At 48.4% G+C, this 19321-nt stretch overlaps 1 protein-coding gene across 7 annotated transcripts in view; it reads left to right on the top strand.

The window, feature by feature from the left end:
• Window positions 1-19321, top strand: part of SRRM1 (serine and arginine repetitive matrix 1) — an 81460-nt gene that overhangs the window by 15061 nt on the left and 47078 nt on the right. For all 7 annotated transcript variants that reach the window (XM_088462536.1, XM_088462537.1, XM_088462542.1 and 4 more), the window contains 4 exons: window positions 896-1084; window positions 1691-1810; window positions 8788-9059; window positions 9173-9253. In XM_088462536.1, coding sequence (XP_088318662.1) covers window positions 896-1084; window positions 1691-1810; window positions 8788-9059; window positions 9173-9253 — 662 coding nt within the window. The remainder of the gene's footprint in view (window positions 1-895; window positions 1085-1690; window positions 1811-8787; window positions 9060-9172; window positions 9254-19321) is intronic.

The following is a 19321-nucleotide window of genomic DNA, read 5'->3' as shown; positions in this document are numbered from 1 at the left end:
GGCCCTCCGAAATACTAGACCCAATACATTAAACTTATTTTTCCCCGGTAAAAGAAATTATTTTGACAATTTTTCACCAAAATACGCAACTTACAAATTATTTTTTTTCACTAAAGTATAATTAAAAGGGGGCTGTCCAAAGGGTTCTGTAAGAAATCCCCAGATTTTTATACACACAAATATTGATTTTGCACATTGTTTTTCGCCTGCCGTGGGCTGGAGAAAACTGTTCTCCAGTTTTTAGGCGAAAAATTGCCTTTTTTTCGTTGTCTGCAATATCGGCTGGAATTCGGACGATGGCGGAAGATATATCGAACAGCCGGTACGCCAACGACGACTAAAATGGCTGATTTTGCCTCCTAATTGAATATGGCCCATAGTGAGACAATCCAATTAGGTGTCAAGGAGGATGAATTGCCGTTGGAATGGCATAAAAACGCAGGCAACAGCACAGCAATTCGCTCTCCTCGCAGCCCAATCTCACCCCGGACTCATCTTCTGTGAACAGAAATGTGCGAGTCTGGGGGGGTACTGTACTTGGATTGACCCCATACTGTTGTGAATTCATTGAAAAACAAAATCAATCTTAAGCTGAAAAACGTACACAATTTTTTATTTTTTTGTAATCTAAATGACAGTCACAAGCTGTAAACTTACAATTCTGTAGTATGCTGTCGATATGTGACTAAAAACTTTAATTTTAGGCAGAGCTTTAAACATTTTTTTCCTCCCAGATGTTTGCTGAATCGGCTATTATTTGCTAATTTAGTGAATTTAGGAAGCTGGTCAAGGCAAACAAGTCTGTAATGTTAACTTCCTAATGTGTGAATGGTTAATAGCATAGTTCCCAAAACATTTTCATTATCATTTATTAATTAAACTTGCTCTATCACAGTGATATACTGAAGATCTCCAATCCAGATCCTGTCCCAGATACCAAGGATACATCGCCAGAACCAAATTCTCGCAAAACTAAGGAGAAAGAGAGACATCGCCACAGGTCTCGTTCACGCTCTAAATCAAAGTCAAAATCTCGCTCTCCTTCCCATCCAAGGCCACGAAGGCGGCATCGATCAAGATCAAGGTAATTTGTTTTTTTTGTTTGAGATTTCCATTGAAGTGGAATGTTACTGCATGTATTTAACAAAAGTTTTGCTTAAGAGTGATTTAATATACACATTGATGCATGAGTGCACATCAAAGGTCTTCATAAATATGAATTACCTTAAGTTAAATGTAAATGGGTATCCTCCTCTCCTGAAACCACTTTATGAAAACCGTTTCATTTCTAAAGCCGGGTACACACTAGACAATATGTCATTCGATCCGGCGGAACGGACAACATATCATCCACTTATCGTGTCATCAGCGACCTGCAGGTCCGATAGGCGATATAGTCAGCGGGGGCCATGTTGCTGAATGCAGCATGGCCCCAACTGTCGCTTTCGGCATCGTCAAGTGTGTTTCTGGGTCCCGTCACGAACGAGGTTGTGCTTTAGTGTGTACCCAGCATAACTCCTCTGTTTCTCGCACACTTACCCTGTGTCACCCATGTCTATCTGCCCTTCCCCTATGGATTACAAGCTCTCATGAGCAGGGCCCCCATTTCTCTTTTAGTTTTACCATCATCCCTCACCTAATCCCAGCACAATAATTGTATATCTGTTCTTGATGACTTTCATTTTAATAGGTCTTACAGCCCAAGAAGACGACCTAGTCCCCGACGGAGACCATCGCCACGAAGAAGGAGCCCCCCTCGGCGAATGCCTCCCCCACCTAGACACAAAAGAAGTAGAAGTCCAGTTAGGCGGTAAGTATTGATTTTAACAACCTCAGAAGTAAATATGTGGATTCTGCTCTCAGGGTTTAACTGTGGGGGCTTGGAGCTGCTAAGACTGGATGTGTCCTGCCTCCTGATTATAAGGTTTGGAAAATGGGAGTTTAGTCCAAGCGCTACACCTACAGTGATAGTCAAAAGTTTAGCATCACTAGCACATTGTGTTTTCGTGACTTGAGGTGACATTTTGTACATTCAACATTGAGTTTATAGTGTAGCGTTATATAACATTGTGAAGGGCGAATAATACCTGGCTCAGTTGTGTTTATTTAGATCTATATATCAATAAAGCAGTTGAAAACTTAATGCTAGAAAAATGCATTGAAACAGTTTGGTTTTTTTTGCGCTTGCCCTGATATCCATCAACCAGTCAGGTGCCGCAGTCAGTTGCCCAGTTGGTGTGTAAGCAGGGGCACTTTATACCCTGTTTAAGTGTGTACTAGGTAAATCATTAATATTATAAAATTGTTAAATGAGGAGTGAATGGTTAATAGTATAGTTCCAAAAACATTTTATATATGTTTCCATGCATGCTATTTGACATATTTGATGTGCATATTCTCAGTGTTGTAAGCAACAAAGTCTGACCTGTGTCAGTGAAGGAAACTGTGTTCTGGTGATAGTACTCTGAAGGAGTGATTGCTAAAAGGATAGGCTGTAACCATTCTGGTGCTGCCAGGATACTTGCCAAATTTTAAGGAGACTTTATCTACCAATTGTAGATCTTGTAGGTCAAGGAAGACTTCACATCAAGATCGCATTTTGCGGCGCACTTGCCTAAACAGCCCTCACTTGATCTCTCCAGATTTGCTATCTAAATGGTCGGCAAAAGCAAACTAGGACATTCCTGTGTGTCAACATTATTGGTGCGTCAGCGGGTGAGGAGAGAGCCGCGCTGACCGTTTCAAAGTAGATGCCAATGAGCATCGACCCTGGACCATTGAGCAAGTCTTTTTTTAGTGACTAAAGTAAATTCTGCTTTTACCGCAATCAAGCAAGCCAGTATGTGCGCCGATTTCCACACGCAGAATTTCATACTGTATGTTAAGCGTGACTGTGAAGCTTCTGGTAAAAGTCATGGGGAAGATGCATCAAGCCTTGGTGAGAGAGAAAGTGGAAAATTGTCCAAAGCAACCAGTCAGCTTCTAACTCCTTTATCTAGCAGTGTTTGAGATGATAGTGGTTGCTTTGGGCAACTTCTCCACTTTATCTCTATGCAAAGCTTAATATATCTCCCTCATGACCTGTGAATGCTTGTCAGCCACTAGTGTTGAACATCTTCAAATGATGAGACCAACAAAATGCATCACAACACTTGAAACAAGAATGCTTCCGTTTTGAAAGAATTTTTTTTTTTTTTTTTTCCCGGATGAGGATTTAGGCTTTCAAGATGACCATGCACCATGTCATAGAGCAAAAGTCATAAGCATGAAGAATTGGTGTATGTAGTGTAACACAAAGGTTGCTGAATTGGCCTGGTCAGTCTCCTGATCTAAACCCTATGAAAAATTTGTGACACGAGGTTTGGTATGAGATCTCAAAGAAGCCCACAACAAAAATGGTGCTAACTGCAACACTTGGTACAGTCTGGAATCTAGTATGTCTCTTCTAGAGAACCTGGACTCGTCAATAAGAGCTGTCCAATGGCTGGCAAACCAAATGCTAACCACTGAGATCGCTTCACCCTTCCAATGTATATGCTGAGAAAAATTAATTATTTTACTGACTAAAACAAGTTTTCTGAAATCAAGATACGTGTCAATCATATAAAAGTAGTTACACTAGAATAGCCAAATAAATTCCCTAAACGGTTTAAAGCATGCACGTAGCTCAATGCAAGCTTCCTCAAACTGCTGTCTAATATACAGAAAAGGCATGTAGTACTAGTGATGCAAAGCTTGTCTTCCACTGTTTGTGGGTGTTTCCTGTGATGTACAATTATGTAATTTCTCCTTCATCCACTAGGGGACACTGGAGCTACGACACTGGGTATAAACTTGGGTCGAGTAGAGCCTGGCACTTTAAGAATTTCTAAAGATGTGACTAGCTCCTCCCCCCTCTATGCCCCATCAGCCCTAGTTTTTAAATGAGGTATGTGGTGCAGAGCTCTGTATTGCCCACAGGGTGTGAATACTCTACCAGACTGGATGCAGTCTTTCACTGGGGTTATGGCGGACTTAACATCAGAGTTAGCCTCTTCCAGGAAAGATAGGGAAGCTGCACGAGAGGCTCCTGGTACTTCTCAGTCCTCCCTTTTAGTCACTGACTGGGCTCAGGAGTTAACACGTTCTGTTGATAGCCTAGTTCAGCTTATGGGTTCTTCTAAAAGAGGAATATCTAATGTCGACATCAGCCGACAGTCCAGGAAGCGTACCCTCCCTGCCGTTCTCCAGTCTGAAAAAGAAGAATCAAATAATTCCTCGAAAGAGGAGGAAGGCGAAACGGTGGAGGACTCGGACATGGAGGTTTTCAGGAACCAGAAGCCCCGTCAGGGTGTGAAGGCATTGATCCTCGCCGTTCGGAAGGTTCTTCATGTATCTGATAGAGTTTCAGGACTCCGTGGATGCGGATCTTTTCGGTAAGAACCTTAAACCCAGGGTTACTCTTCCTGTCTCAAATTAGATGACTGCAGCCTGGAAGCCTCCAGACCAGAAATCGCATCTTCCTCAGTTTTCTATCCCTGTATCCTTTCCCTTCAGATAATAGAAATAGATGGGAAAATCCTCCACCGGTGGAGTCTTGTTCTTTGCCTTTCCAAGAAAACTACCCTTCCTGTACCAGGTGCAACGAACGACCTTGAAAGAGGGGTCAGAGCGCAAGATGGAGATCATTCTCTAGTCCATTTACATGGCAGCTGGTGCCCTTCTTAGACTGGCCCTTGTAGGCTCTAGAGTCAACTAGCGGTAGAAAAGTGGGCTGAGCAACTAGCGGAGGGATTAAGATCCAGTACTCCCAGGTCGGAACTCATCATCCTTGCGGAACACATACAGGAATCTGCGGGCGAAGCTTCCCGTGATATTGGCCAGATACGCTCCAGGATTTCAGCCTCAGCTGTTGCCACTAATCGAGCCTTGTGGTTACGTTCCTGGCAGGCGGATGCGGATCCAAGCAGGTGGTGGAAGGACTCCCATTCACAGGTGTGACATCTTGTTCGGACCCAAGCTTGCCAAATGGATTTCATTTTTGCCTTCTTCAGTGCCAACTCCACGGTGGACCTTTTTAAAGACCTTCCTTTCGCACTTCTGCAAAATTCCAAGGCAGACCAAGGGGAGCTTTCCTCAGCTTCCAGAAAAAGTTGTGCCAGAGGACGCCAGGCTGCCAGCTCCTGTCGTCCCGATCCCAAACCTGCCTGTAGCATGACTGGCTTCAGACCCCAAGGTGGGGGGCTTGCCTTCTGTGGTTTGCAGAAATCTGGACCGAAATTTGGTCAGACTCCTGGGTGTTCCTGTTCCATCTTCACAAAAGATTCTGGGATTCTACTCCAATCTTTTTGTGGTTCCCAAGCTGGGCTTAGGGTGGGTTCCCTTAAGGTGCAGGTGTCTGCCTTGTCCGCTTTCTTTCAGCGTACTTTGGCGCTGCTTCCTGAGGTTCCGACCTTTCTTCAAGTTCAGCCCCCTTTGTTCCACCTACCTCTCCTTGGGAACTCAACTCAGCAATGTACTTACTTTTCTTCAGTCTGCGCTCTTTGAGCCTGTGGACAAAATTGACTTAAAATTACTTACCTGGAAGCTGATCCTGTTGGCGCTGGCGTCAGCTAGATGAGTTTCGGGACTAAGCGCCCTTTCAGGTCTCATTTGGTGTTTCATGAGGATCGGGCGGTTCTGCGTACCTGCTCTTCTTTTTTGCCTAAGGTCGTTTCTGCTATTCACATCAGCCTATTGTGGTTCCTGCGCTTAAGGATATTTCGGGAGCTTCTCACTCCCTGGATGTGATATGGGTTCACCGAATTTGTCTCTCGCACGGAAGGGATCTGAAAATCTGATGCTCATTTTTGTCCTTTATGACGCTGCCAAGCGAGTTGGCCGGTGTCTAAACAGACCTTAGTGAGATGGATTCGCCTTACTATTTGTCAGGCGTATTTGTCCAATTCTCTGTCCCTGCCTGTTTCCATTGTTGCTCATCCTACGCACTCAGTAGGTACTTCTTTGGCTGCGCACAGGGGAGCCTCCGTTTCTCAACTGTGTAGGGCAGCTACTTGGTCCTCTCTAGATACCTTTGCAGCCTCTAGTTTTGGCCGTAGAGTCCTGCAGGTTTCTCAGCGCACTCCCTCCTACGATGGGGGCTTTGGGACGTCCCCAATGTCGTAGTTCTAGTGTCCCTTAGTGGATGAAGGAGAAAACGAGATTTTGGTTTCTCCGATTCCACAGGGGGACACTGGACAATGTGCTCACTATCCGACATTGTGTACGATTTCCCTTGAACTCTCCCCCGGCAGTCCTGCACACGATTTGGTGTAAAAAGTGTCCAATGTGACAAACGATCTATCGTGCATTCCTAACTTTTTCCAGTGCATCGTGTCCCAGATTGGCAGATCTGAAGATGCAATGTACGACCAGTGGGGACGCGCATCGTGATCATGAGTGGACACTCACGATTTGGGCTTATTTTACACGTTTTGTCACCACAATGCGTCTGAATTGGACAAATCGTGTAAAATATAGCTCAGCGTGTAGGCACCTTAACATGCATACTTATGGTGAGGTAATTTCTCCTTCATCCACTAGAGGAAATTGGAATATATACAATGGGTATAGACAGGTGATGAGTGGAGCCTGGGACTTTAAATTTCTTTAGAAGCGTAGTTGGCTACCCCCCTCAATACCCCGTCCGACCTCAGTTTTAGATTACTGCCTCGAGGGAGGCAGGTGCTTTTAGGACTGGCTCCAGCCATTTTTTACTTTTTTCTTTGCTTTGACTTCGATCAAGGTTTCAACAGTCTGCTTGCAACGTGGGAGCCACCGGAGGGACTTCCACAGCTTAATGTGGCTAGTATCCGGTATCACTGGCCACTGGGTCATTGGAAAAGTGTGTGCCTACCACGCACTGGCTTGCTAGCAGCGGTAAGTATACTCATCTTCCCTTGCTTACCAGGGGAACTGGGTGTTATACAAAGTCATGGAGCCCCAGCACAACAGTGACAGGGATTTTTAACAAGGCTTGCAAATCTCCAGAGCTGCCACTACTATCCTTGTCTTTCCCCCACAACTACTAGGGCATATATAGTGGTCTCCTTACAGGCAGGTTGCATCAGGGTCGCCGCTGTGCTCCTAGGCACGCTGTAGAATTGTCTACTAGACTCGCAGCAAGCGTGAGCATAGTGTTAGCAGATGTCGGTTGCCAGGGCTTAGGGGTAGGGCTTAGTGGCAGCATGGCAACTCATGTACCACTGCTCCTATGTTCTGGAGGGGACTTCAGACTGCAGCAAGAAGCTCCGCAGGGACCCGGCCATACCAGAATCCCAGGTTGAGGTAACACCTCGTAATGTAGCCGCGCTCCTACAATTGGGATGGCTGCTATTTTCTAGTACAGAGCAATAGGCTGTATTAAGATAGCGCAGTGTGCTAAGGAAGCATTCTAGCGGTGTGGCTGTTACAGCCGTGGTCCTGAGATGCTAAGATGGCCCGTAATCTGTTTTCCTGCTTGGTTTGCCAGGTAGCCGGCATAAACGGCATCCTTCCATCACTTTGGTTGTTTTCTGTTACTTTGTGTACTCTCCCTGTTATTTCTATACCTTTTTTTGTTCCGGCTTACCTGGCCATGTCATTCATCCAGGTAGGTGTGAAAGCTGGTCTTTGGCTAGCGGAGGGTGCAGATTATTATTTTCTGCATCAGTTGCCCAGCAACCTTATCTACAAACTCTGCTGGGAGTCTGATTAAGTCCAGTCACCTTGGTGCTTTCTCCTGTCTTATGGACTCTCCCTTGGTGGTGTTTTCCTAGGGCAGCCAATCTTTTTTTCATTTTTCCTACATACGGATGGCTTTGAGCTCGTAGCCTAGGTCGACCTCAAATATAGTCCTGGACGACTGTTCTGCAGTTGGCCATGGCCGTCACTCGGTAGGGTCAGGGATTGCAGCTCTGTCCAATCCCTCTCCCTAGTTTGTTTTCATTGCCAAACTCTTTTGAAGATGGTGGTATTGGCCTTTCAAGATAATCATAGTGGTATCAACCTTCCATGATGGTCATCTTTGTGTTGCCTCTTTGGTCTGCATCATCTCTGGATGTGGTTACGTTTTTTCTTCAGTCTTGTTCTAATGTTTCTGCCATGCTCCAACAAATTCTTGTTGATCTCTCAATACACTGTTTAGTGGGGTTCTCCGTTGTGGTCTAGCAAAGCATTTCTTAGCTTGCCAAACGGCTGTTAAGTCCAGTTCATACCTTGCTAGGTTTTCCCATTTGTTCTCTGGTGACCCTTATTTTCTGTTGGTCGCTGGGTTCTGCAAGTTTGTCAGCGCCTTCCCACCCAGGAGGTCAGCTTTGGGACGTCCCCATTGTATGTACTCCAGTGTCCTCTAGTTGATTATTGAGATAATAGGATTTTGGTACTTACCGACAAATCCTTGTCTCCAATTCCATAGGGGACACTGGACGCCCTCCCAGCGCTGCTCCTTGCTGCTTTGTTTGGCAAGTTTTTTGCTGCATCTTTGTTGTCTGCAGCGAGTCTTTGGTTTCAGTCTTTGACTTCTTAGTTGGTTCCTCCTCCTTGTTCCTACCTCTGTGGTTTATGCTCTCCGTCTCCATTCGGGCTTGGTTAATCTTAACTTAGGTCAGGTGGGGTATAGAGGGGGAGGAGCCAACTACACTTCTAAAGAAATTTAAAGTCCCAGGCTCCACTCATCACTCGTTTATACCCATTGTATATACTCCAGTGTCCTGTGTGGAAACTGAGACAATGTATTGTGCAATTATGTGCATCAAAATTTGAGGTCTCTAAATTATTTTCAATACACAGGAGAAGACATTCTTCAGCATCTTTGTCTGGAAGCAGCAGCTCCTCTTCCTCTTCGCGATCACCACCACCACCCCCTAAGAAGCAACCTAAAAGAATCTCTTCCAGTCCACCACGCAAGCCTCGTCGCTCCTCCCCATCTGCAAGCCCACCACGAAGGCGATTTAGGCAGTCTCCTCCCCCAAGCCCACCTCCAAAAAGACGTTCTCCATCACCACAGCAGTCTTCTCGTCCAAGAAAGATTAGAGGATCCATTTCCCCTATTCGGGTTCCAGGTAATCGCTAATTATTTAGATAAAATTATTTTTCTTTCTTTTGTTCTTCACTAGACCAATTTTATATATTTTAGTGTCCTCCTTTTTGAATTCATGCATTTGAATAATTTCAGCACCAAAACACTCAATTCTAGAAAAGCGGAAGACCCCATCACCACCTCCAAAGCCACGCAAAAGAGATGTATCCGATTCTGGTAAGTTGGTCCCTCATGACAATACGATAGTTCATATTGGTAGCAAAATAATAAAACAAGACTGGAAATTATTAAATATTCAAAGCAGGGTGCTTTAGCACAGTGCTACTTATAGCAGCAAAATGTATGAAGAAATATATTAAATCTTGGAGAGAGATAAAGTACCAGCTTCTAACTATCATTTTTCTAGACTGGTTGGTATATTATCTCTCCAAGCTTTGAAAAATCATCTCCCCTGTATTTTCATTTAATTTTCACTACAAGACAGCAGCTACAGTAATTCAGGATGTTTAGGTTGCTAGGGGTGGACTGAGGAGATGCTGAATTATGGCTTGGAGAAATAAGTTTGAGACACATTATGCAGCAGCAACCGTGCATGCCACCAGTATCCCTCACTAGGGAATAATAATCCAGTAGGGTTGTTGTGTGGGTTGTGCATTTCATTTCTACTTCAGGGTCCATAGGGGGTCCACAGGGTTGACCTTGGGGGGGTATAGCTGGATCTGGATCCATGGGCACCACGCAGTTAAAGCTTTAGCTGCTCCCAGGATGCACTTGGGTCCGTCCTCCTCTATACCCCGCCCCCGGCCACAGCACCTCAGTTTGAGTTGGTGCCCGGCCGGAGTCGGGTCACCTGCGCAGGGGGGCTGCAGGAGCAGCCCCCAAAAGCTTTCTATTTTTATTTAAAAAAAAAAAAAAGCCTGTTAGATTTTTATTTTAAAACCGAGGCTCTAGTGTGGCAGCGACGGGCTGTCTATGCAGACGCCCACGCTGCCGCTCTCCTTCCCCGCTGGCGCCGCGACGCCAGTACTGCACTGGGGATCGCGGCGGGAGGCCAGAGTCCGTACTAGCCGGACTCTGGGTCCCTCCCTGGACTGCTGCCGGAGTCGCCGGGGACAAGGTAAGCCGCGAGTCGCCGAATAGCAGCGGCTCGCGGGTATTGCCTGCACATGCAGTCCTTTGCCCCCGGTCCTAGGGGACAGACCGGGGGCCGCTAGCGGTGGCGGCGGGCTCCCCCTCTGAGGAGGAATAACCCGTGGGACCACTAGACCACCAGGGATATATGGCAAGCGGGATGCCGGCAAGCCCTGGGGTTAATATGCTAGCCAGGGGAGGAAGCCTTCCCTGTCAGCGGCTCCTCAGCTCAGCGCGCCTTTCAACACGGAGTCTGGCGTCGCTGAGCTGCAGATACTCGGCCACTCCTCCTCTGAGGTCTCCAGCGGCCATTTTCTACAAGTGGCAGCGCAGATCTTCAGGGAGCACGCGGACCGGTCCCCCTGTGTACCTCTCCCCCGATATAAGGACTGTGTACACAGCACTATAGCCCTCCCAGACACTGAATCTGGGCAGGTTGATTGTAGTGTAAAGGTGCAGTGAGTATATCTTCCTGCATGGTATGTGACTTTTGCTAGTGCTGCCTGTCTGTGCTTATTTTTCGCTTACTGTCAGCTTATACCTATCCCTTTACTTCTCCTACAAGCCCTACAGGTGTGTGGAGGAGGGGCGTTTCTGCAGACCTCACCTATATAAATCACGTATTTGTGAGGTCCGTCACATACAGTTGTGTGCTACACAGTGCCGTATTGTGGGCTGTTGTTTAGCACACCGGTGAGTGCGTTTTCTTCTGCCCTGTTGCCAGATATATTTTTTGACTATATAATATATTCTGTCATGTCAGACGAGGAGGTTGAGCGCTCAGTGGCTCCGGTGTTGGCCTCCTGCGGACGCTGTTCTGCAGGAGTAGATAGGGAGGATTTGTCACAGGATGGCCTGTGTAGTCGATGCCAGGTGGCTCCTGGCCCATCCAGACCTTCTCTGGCGCAGGAACCACCGTGGGAGATGTTTTCTCAAGTGCTGGTGTCTATTGCGGACCGTCTGTCGGTCCCGACTGCTCTCCCTACTAGGGCGTTGCCCCAGCCGACCATCCCCCATTCCCCGGGTGTCCCGCAGTTATTGCGGAGTCCTCCTGGGTCTCAATCAGTAGGTCCCTATGCGCGGTTGCCTATGTATATACAGGCTTCCCCTGTGCCGCAGCAGCCTGTGGTACCTTTTCAGGCCCCTATGGCGACTCCTCCACCATGGGTGGATGCGCTCTCCAACTCCGTGCAAAATTTGGCGGCCGCTTCCTCGGCTTTTCAGTCAATGTTGCAGACTGACATGCCTTCTAGGATTTCAAAACGCCCACTCATGACACGGGCTGCTCAGGTATCGGACTCAGAGGGTTCCTCAGATGATGGGGAGGTCCCTGATGACACTGACTCGGACGCCTCGGTCCAGGAAATGGATACCAAGTCGTCCATTAATGTGCGAGCACTAGTTAGGGCGGTGCGAGCTATTCTTCTTATAGAGGATGAGGCACCGGTTCCTAAGTCAAAGTTTCCTAGTTTCAAAAAAACCTAAGGTGGCTTCTGCGGTGTTTCCCCTGTCGGATCAGTTGACGGATCATATGGCGGTAGCTTGGCAGGCGCCCAGTAAGAGATTCCTTACTCAGAAGCGGTTGGCTTCTAATTACCCCTTCCCTGAGGCACATTGTAAAAAATGGGAAACTCCACCGGCGGTGGATTCCCATGTCACCCGTTTAACTCGGGGCGCCACCTTACCATTACCGTCGATATCCTCGCTGAAGGATCCCACGGACAGGAAAGTTGAGACTTGCTTAAAGTCTATTTACTCCCTCTCCGGGGCGGTGGCCCGACCGTCCATGGCCATCTCCTGGGTGGCCAAGGCCATTGAGGGGTGGGCCAATGCATTGGAAGATACCTTCTCGGACGACGCTCCGGATGTCCAGCGGGCGTTGTTGGGACAAATGAGGGACGCTGCTTCTTACATTGGAGAAGCTTCTTCAGATGCTAGTCTGCTGACCTCGCGGGTATCGGTTGCAGCGGTGTCTGCCCGCCGATCCTTATGGTTGCGGTCCTGGAGAGCGGACTCTGATTCAAAGAAAGGTCTGGAGGCCTTACCTTTCAATGGGGAATTACTATTTGGTCCGGACTTGGACAAAATAGTGGACACCCTGGCTAAATCCAAGTCGGCCTTCCTCCCTTCGGCGGCACTGCCTGCTAAGGTTCGGAGTTCGGCTTTTCGTTCCTTTCGGGTTCAGGGTAAGGCGAAAGGTCAGTCCTTCCCGAGACAGTCTGCGAGTAAGACTGCCTCTAAACCCAAGAAGCAAGCCTGGAGTGCTCGGCGCCCTTCTTCCAAGCAGGAAGATAAACCTGCGGCCTGATGGGACGGGCCTCCCTCTGGGGGACCTCAGAGTGGGAGGCCGACTTCTTCTATTTGCCCAGTGCTGGCACAATACCACCACGGATGCCTGGGTTCGAGAAGTGGTCTCCCAGGGGTACGCCCTGTCTTTTCGGCACAGACCACCCCACCAGTTTTTCTGCACAAGTCCTTCTCAGGACAAGACCAAGGCGTTACAGGTTCAGGAGGCTATAGAGTCCTTGCTGAAAGCAGAGGTCATTGTTCCCGTTCCTCTATCACAACGAGGGACGGGGTATTATTCGTCTCTGTTTCTGGTGCAGAAACCCAATGGTTCTCATCGCCCTATCCTCAACTTGAAGTCTCTGAACAAATTCCTCAGAGTTCCCAAGTTCAGGATGGAAACGTTACGTTCCATCATTCTGGCGATGGAACCGGGGGATTACATGGTGTCCCTGGACATCCAGGACGCCTACCTCCATGTTCCAATAGCATCTTCACACCAGCGGTATCTGAGGTTCGCTATCCTTCAACACCACTATCAGTTCCGGGCGCTACCCTTTGGTCTCTCCACGGCACCGAGGGTGTTCACGAAGATTATGGCGGTCATGGCCGCACATCTTCGGAACCAGAATGTACCGCTGCTGCCGTATCTGGACGACCTCCTGTTGCTGGCGAGCTCCCCGGAGGTACTGCTTCAACATTTCCACCTGACGATCGCTTGCCTGCAAGCACACGGGTGGTTGATAAATTGGAAAAAGTCCTCCCTGATTCCATCACAGCGGATGGTTCATTTGGGAGCCCTGCTGGATTCGCGTCAGCAAAGGATCTTCCTGACTCCGGAGAAGGTCGCCTCCCTACAGCTGCGGATACGCAGTTGCCTGAGCCGTTGCCGCCTGTCGGTCCATTCGGCTATGAGAGTTCTGGGGTCCATGGTGTTGACATTCGACATGGTGGAATTTGCCCAGTTCCATTCCCAGCCCCTGCAGGGGCTGATTCTATCAGAATGGAACGGGTTACCTCACCGGATCCGCTCTCAGGTGCTGGTGTTGTCTCCGGACGTTCGGCAATCTTTGGCTTGGTGGCTTCAGACAGCTCATCTGGTCGAGGGGCGCCCATTTTGGATCCCGGACTGGGTCCTGCTCACGACGGATGCCAGTCTCCGGGGTTGGGGGGCAGTGACCGGCTCTTTGTCGCTTCAGGGTCGTTGGTCAGCGGAAGAAGCACTTCTCCCCATCAACATCCTGGAACTGCGGGCAGTATACAGGGCCCTGCAGTCGTCCGTCCCCGCTCTTCACGGAAGGGCGGTACAGGTGCAGTCCGACAACGCCACCACGGTGGCGTATATCAACCACCAAGGCGGAACTCGCAGTCAGGCAGCGATGTTGGAGGTGTCTCTTATCCTGACTTGGGCGGAGGGTCACATTCCAGCGATCTCGGCGGTCTTCATCCCCGGAGTCCTCAATTGGGAGGCGGACTTCCTCAGCCGTCACGACGTGCATCCCGGGGAATGGTCGCTTCACCCAGAGGTGTTTCAGCTACTCGTGGACAGGTGGGGACTGCCGGAGCTGGACTTGATGGCCTCCCGTCACAATCACAAGTTGCTCGTTTACGGGTCAAGGACAAGAGACGCAGGCGCAAGTCTGGTGGACGCGCTTTCGGTTCAAATGGACGTTTCACCTGGCGTATCTGTTTCCTCCGATATCCCTGCTTCCTCGGGTTCTGCGGAAATTCAAGCAGGACGGCGGCATGCTCGTGCTGGTAGCTCCGGCGTGGCCCAGACGTCCTTGGTACTCCGATCTCAGGAGCCTCTCCATCGACGCTCCGTACCTTCTTCCTCAGCGTCGGGACCTGTTGTCTCAGGGGCCCTGCCTTTACCCGGATCTGGGTCGGCTGTCTTTCACGGCGTGGCTCTTGAGACAGCCGTCTTGAGGTCTCGGGGCTTCTCTAGTTCGGTTATTGGTACCATGCTCAGGGCACGCAAGCCTGCTTCAGCACGGATTTATCACACAGTGTGGCACACTTACTTTCAGTGGTGTGAGTCCAGACATTATGATCCTCAGGTGTTCCGAGTTTCTAGGATCTTGGAATTTCTTCAGTCAGGATTGGATCTCGGCTTACGCCTTGCATCTCTGAAGGTTCATGTGTCCGCCTTGTCCGTGTGGTTTCAACGGCGGATTGCAATACTACCAGACGTTCACACCTTTTTCCAAGGTGTTCTCAGGATCCAGCCTCCCTTTGTGCCTCCTGTGGCTCCTTGGGACTTGGCGGTGGTGCTACGGGTCCTGCAGGGTCCTCCGTTTGAGCCTCTTGAGGCGGTGGAGCTCAAGTGGCTGACATTTAAGACTGTTTTTCTCCTGGCAATTGCTTCGGCCAGGAGGGTGTCTGAATTGGGGGCGCTTTCCTGTCGCCCTCCTTTCCTGATTTTTCACCAGGACAGAGCGGTGCTCCGCACTCGTCCTGAGTTTTTGCCCAAAGTGGTCTCGAAGTTCCACATTAATCAGGAACTTGTTGTGCCAGCTTTTCAGTCCCCTGATCTTTCAGCTGGTGAGACTTCCTTAGATGTGGTCCGGGCGCTTAGAATTTATGTAGACCGGACGGCTTCGGTTAGGAAGTCTGATTCCTTGTTTATCCTCTTTGGTTTTCACAAGAGGGGTTGACCTGCCAACAAACAAACGTTAGCCCGTTGGCTTCGTTCTGTTATTTGTGAGGCTTATGCACAGGAGGGCTTACCTGTGCCAGCCTCTGTTAAGGCTCATTCCACTCGTTCTGTGGGTCCCTCTTGGGCTGCTAGACGTGGTGCTTCTGCTGTTCAGCTGTGTAAGGCGGCCACTTGGTCTTCAATTCAAACGTTTTTGAGGTTCTATGCGTTTGACACCTTCGCCTCTCAGGATGCATCCTTTGGGCGCCGGGTACTCCTTTCAGCACAGGAGCGTCCCCGCCCTTAGTTGTACTGCTTTGGGACATCCCCAAGGTCAACCCTGTGGACCCCCTATGGACCCTGAAGTAGAAAACGAGATATGGTAAGAACTTACCTTTGTTATCTCTGTTTCTACGAAGTCCATAGGGTCCACAGGGCGCCCGCCCTGACGCACCTGGCTTCAAATGGGCTGTGTGGCTGGTCACCGGTTTTCCGTCTCCCATTTCTGTGAGTATGGTTTCTTGTGTGTTCCAGTCTTCCTTCTCTCTGTTTAGTCTCTTCCTCCGGCCTTGGCTGCTTACCAACTGAGGTGCTGTGGCCGGGGGCGGGGTATAGAGGAGGACGGACCCAAGTGCATCCTGGGAGCAGCTAAAGCTTTAACTGCGTGGTGCCCATAGATCCAGCTATACCCCAAGGTCAACCCTGTGGACCCTATGGACTTCGTAGAAACAGAGATAACAAAGGTAAGTTCTTACCATATCTCTTGTTTTTTATTTGCATACGGCGTGTATATCTGAAGGCTGGCTGCCCCAAATGCTTGTGGGTAGCACATCAGATCTGGCAGAACCAGTCCATTGCAGCATTCATTCACTTTGCAGAACAAATGACACACGGGTTTTAGCATAGCTGTTCCTTCTCTCCTGTCTCCCTTTTCAAAAGTACTTCAAATAAGGATTAGAGGGGTCACTTTCTAACCTTTGAGGAGCCAGCCTGGGTTCAGACAGACTAAATCGGTAATTAGTTTAGTGAAGAATTTAAAGTGTACCTCTTTGTGGGGCCTAGATGAAGAGTTTAGTCCTGGTGGGGGTCAGTCTGAGATTTTTCTCTTCGAAGAAATCCGAAGTGACTGATTTTTGACCTTAATGAATTCTGATTTTTGGACAAGATGGTTGTAGGTCTCCTTCTCTGCCAGTCTCCCACGTGTGGGGAAATAATTAGATATCCATGTATGGCCAATTCTCACAACAAAGCTCTGCCTCATTCATATATTTTTGTATTGCATAACTAGCGTGTTCAGCATGTTTTGTGGCATAAGGTGACATTTTCCGCATTCTACTTTGAGTTTGTGTAATGTTTTATATATTCTTGTGTAGGACAGTTACATTACAGTCCAGGTATTAAGGCTGTCAGTGTATGAGCACAAGTGACTTGGTGCCGCAGTCAACTTGATTTAAAATCTGGGCTCACGCATGGATATCCTTAGAACCTGGACTGTAATGGCATAATTTGGGAACCTCTGGTGTATGTATTAATACAGGTAAACAGTGTTAAAACATACAGCGTTGTGCAAATTTTTTGTGCCTGGCCACTATCTGTCAACCAATCAGTATCAGTAGGCATATACATACAACATGTGCATTCTTGGACATATTTGAAGTGCGTTCTCTCCATGTGTCTTAAACCAGGGGTCAGGGAACTTTTTACCGTTTACCCCAAAGTATATTTAGATACGCCGACGTTACCCCCTTGATTTGAAGAGAAGGAAATCCTATAGTAGTGCCCCCATATAATGCCCCTGTAGTAGTGCTCCCGTAGTTATGCCCCCTGTAGCAGTGCCCCCATATAATGCCCCTGTAGCAGTGCCCCCGTAGTTATGCCTCTGTAGCAGTGCCCAAATATAATGCCCCTGTAGCAGTGCCCCCATATAGTGCCCCTGTAGTAGAGCCCCATATAATGCCCCTGTAGCAATGCCCCTGTAGTGCCGCTTGTACAAAAAAGAAAAAAAAAAACACCTTAATCCCTGATCCTGCATCCGCCGCCATCCTGTTCGCCCGGCTGCTCCTCGGAACTATGGGAGAGACGTCATGAAGTCTCTCCCATAGTGCGCATGGGGAGAGCCGGAAGCTGGAGTTCAGAAGAGAACTCCGGCTAATGCGGCGCTGCATGGAGGGAGCCAGGCGCCCGCTGGTAATAACATCTCAGCGGGCGTCCGGCTTAGAGCCTCCCTGCGGCGCTGGGCTGGAGGTCACTGGCGCCACACCCGGCGCCAGTGACCTCCATTCCTGGGGGTATTGAACGGACAGCCGGGCATGCAATGATTGATATGCATGCCCGGCTGTCCGTTCATTACCCCCAGGAATTTCATTTTTACCCCATTTGGGGTAATTTACCCCTGTTCCCCGACCAGTGTCTTAAACAATGAAGCCTTTGGCCTGCGTTGGCAAAATAACCCATATTCGTGTGACCGTGCTCACCGATGAGGGGTTTTCTGTAACCAATGCACTGTTGCCAGGATACTTGCAGTATTTAAGGAGATACATCTGTTGATCTGCCAAGAAACACTTGGCCACATCCAGATCACATTTTGCAGTGCATTAATCTATAGACTGGTCACTTCATGTCTCCATGTTTGCTCTCTGAATGGTCGGCAACAGTTTATGATCTTCTTCGGGGTCCATAGGCTCCACAGGGAGACATTGGGATGTAGGTTGGATCTGATTCCGGGCACCATGCAGTTAAAGCTTTTGCTCCCAGGATGCACTGGTCCATCCTTCCTATACCCCGCCGCCGAGCCAGAGGCACCTCAGTGTTATAGTTGGTGCCCGGCCGGAGTTGGGTCACAGTTAACGCAGGGGGGCTTTTTAGCAGCACAAAAGCTGATTTTCATTTATTATTTGGTAGAAAAAAAAACTATCTTCAGAGCGCGCAGCAGCAGACTGTCCATAGGTCGTCTGCGCTGCCGCTCCGCTGCGACGCCAGTACCGATCTGGGGATCTCTGCGGGACCCCGGGGTCTCTGCTAGCCGGGCCCTGCAGGACATCCCATACTGCGGCCGGATGTACGGGGACAGATAAGAGCGGGTCACCGCTTTCAGTGACCCGCGTATTAGCAGTCCTACCTTCGGTCTCGGGACAGGCCGGAGGTGCTGGCTGTGGAAGCAGGCACACAATACCCTGCGCTCCACTAGACCACCAGGGACTTGTAGTTGGCGAGGGAGCCGCGTCTTGGTGGTTAATTGCCAGCCAGGGGAGACAGCCTTCCCTTTTTAGCAGCTCCACCCCTCAGCTCAGCGCAGCTTTCCACTGCGGTCTGTGTTTGCTGAGCGGTTTCCTACTGTGGCCACGCCCCCTCTGTGGTCTCTGGCAGCCATTTTCTTGGATGGTGCACTCGCAGATCTCTCAGGCCAGCGTGTGGACCAGTCACCCTGCATACCTCTCCTTTGGGTTGGTGTATGCAACACTATAGCCTTCCCAGACACTTAATCTGGGCAATTGATTGTAGTGCCACTTTGCAATATACGTTCTGCATTGTATGTGACTTATGCTAGTGCCGGCTGTCTGTGTCTTTGTTTCCTAATACCTTTCCTCTAATTTTACCCTAATACAGGTGTAGCTAAGGTGGTTCTTTTAACTCTCATATATAAAAGATAATATTTGTGAGGTCTGACACATACTGTTGTGTGCAGCATTGTACCATATTTAGGCAAAGGGCTCCTGCAGCTTACCAAAGTGTCAGATAGGACCAATGTGTCGCATACTATTTTTTTATTTTTTTTTTTATTGATTTTTTTTTATTATTATTGGCGTTTTCACAAAACCAACACTCAATACAAACAATAATAATTGCATATTTCAGTAAAAAACATATACATAATCGTATAAAATAAGGGTATATTTACACCGTAATATGGTATAGAAATATTTAGTATTTTAAATAACTGTAACATGTCTTCAAATTTTATACATCTCGACTTTGTAAAAATGTTGCATATATTACAAACACATCCAATTGGTACCACTCATCCCTAAACACAAATATTCTAATACAATATCACAATTAGGAGACATCTATTCCACCATATTTAATACTCACACCCATATCCTACGGTAAACAAAATCTACTTTTATTATAGACAAAACTGTATCTTATATATTTGTGTATGTGTGTATATAAGAGAGAAGAGGAGCTTCTCCCAAGTCTGCAGTAAATCATACAATCATTTAAACAAC

The sequence above is a fragment of the Taudactylus pleione genome, unplaced genomic scaffold (genome assembly GCF_031769625.1).
Source record: "Taudactylus pleione unplaced genomic scaffold, aTauple2 ptg000007l, whole genome shotgun sequence".
In the NCBI taxonomy this organism is placed as follows: Eukaryota; Metazoa; Chordata; class Amphibia; order Anura; family Myobatrachidae; genus Taudactylus; species Taudactylus pleione.
Note: the sequence above shows the minus strand (reverse complement) of the source record. Positions and strands in the feature narration are given on the sequence as shown.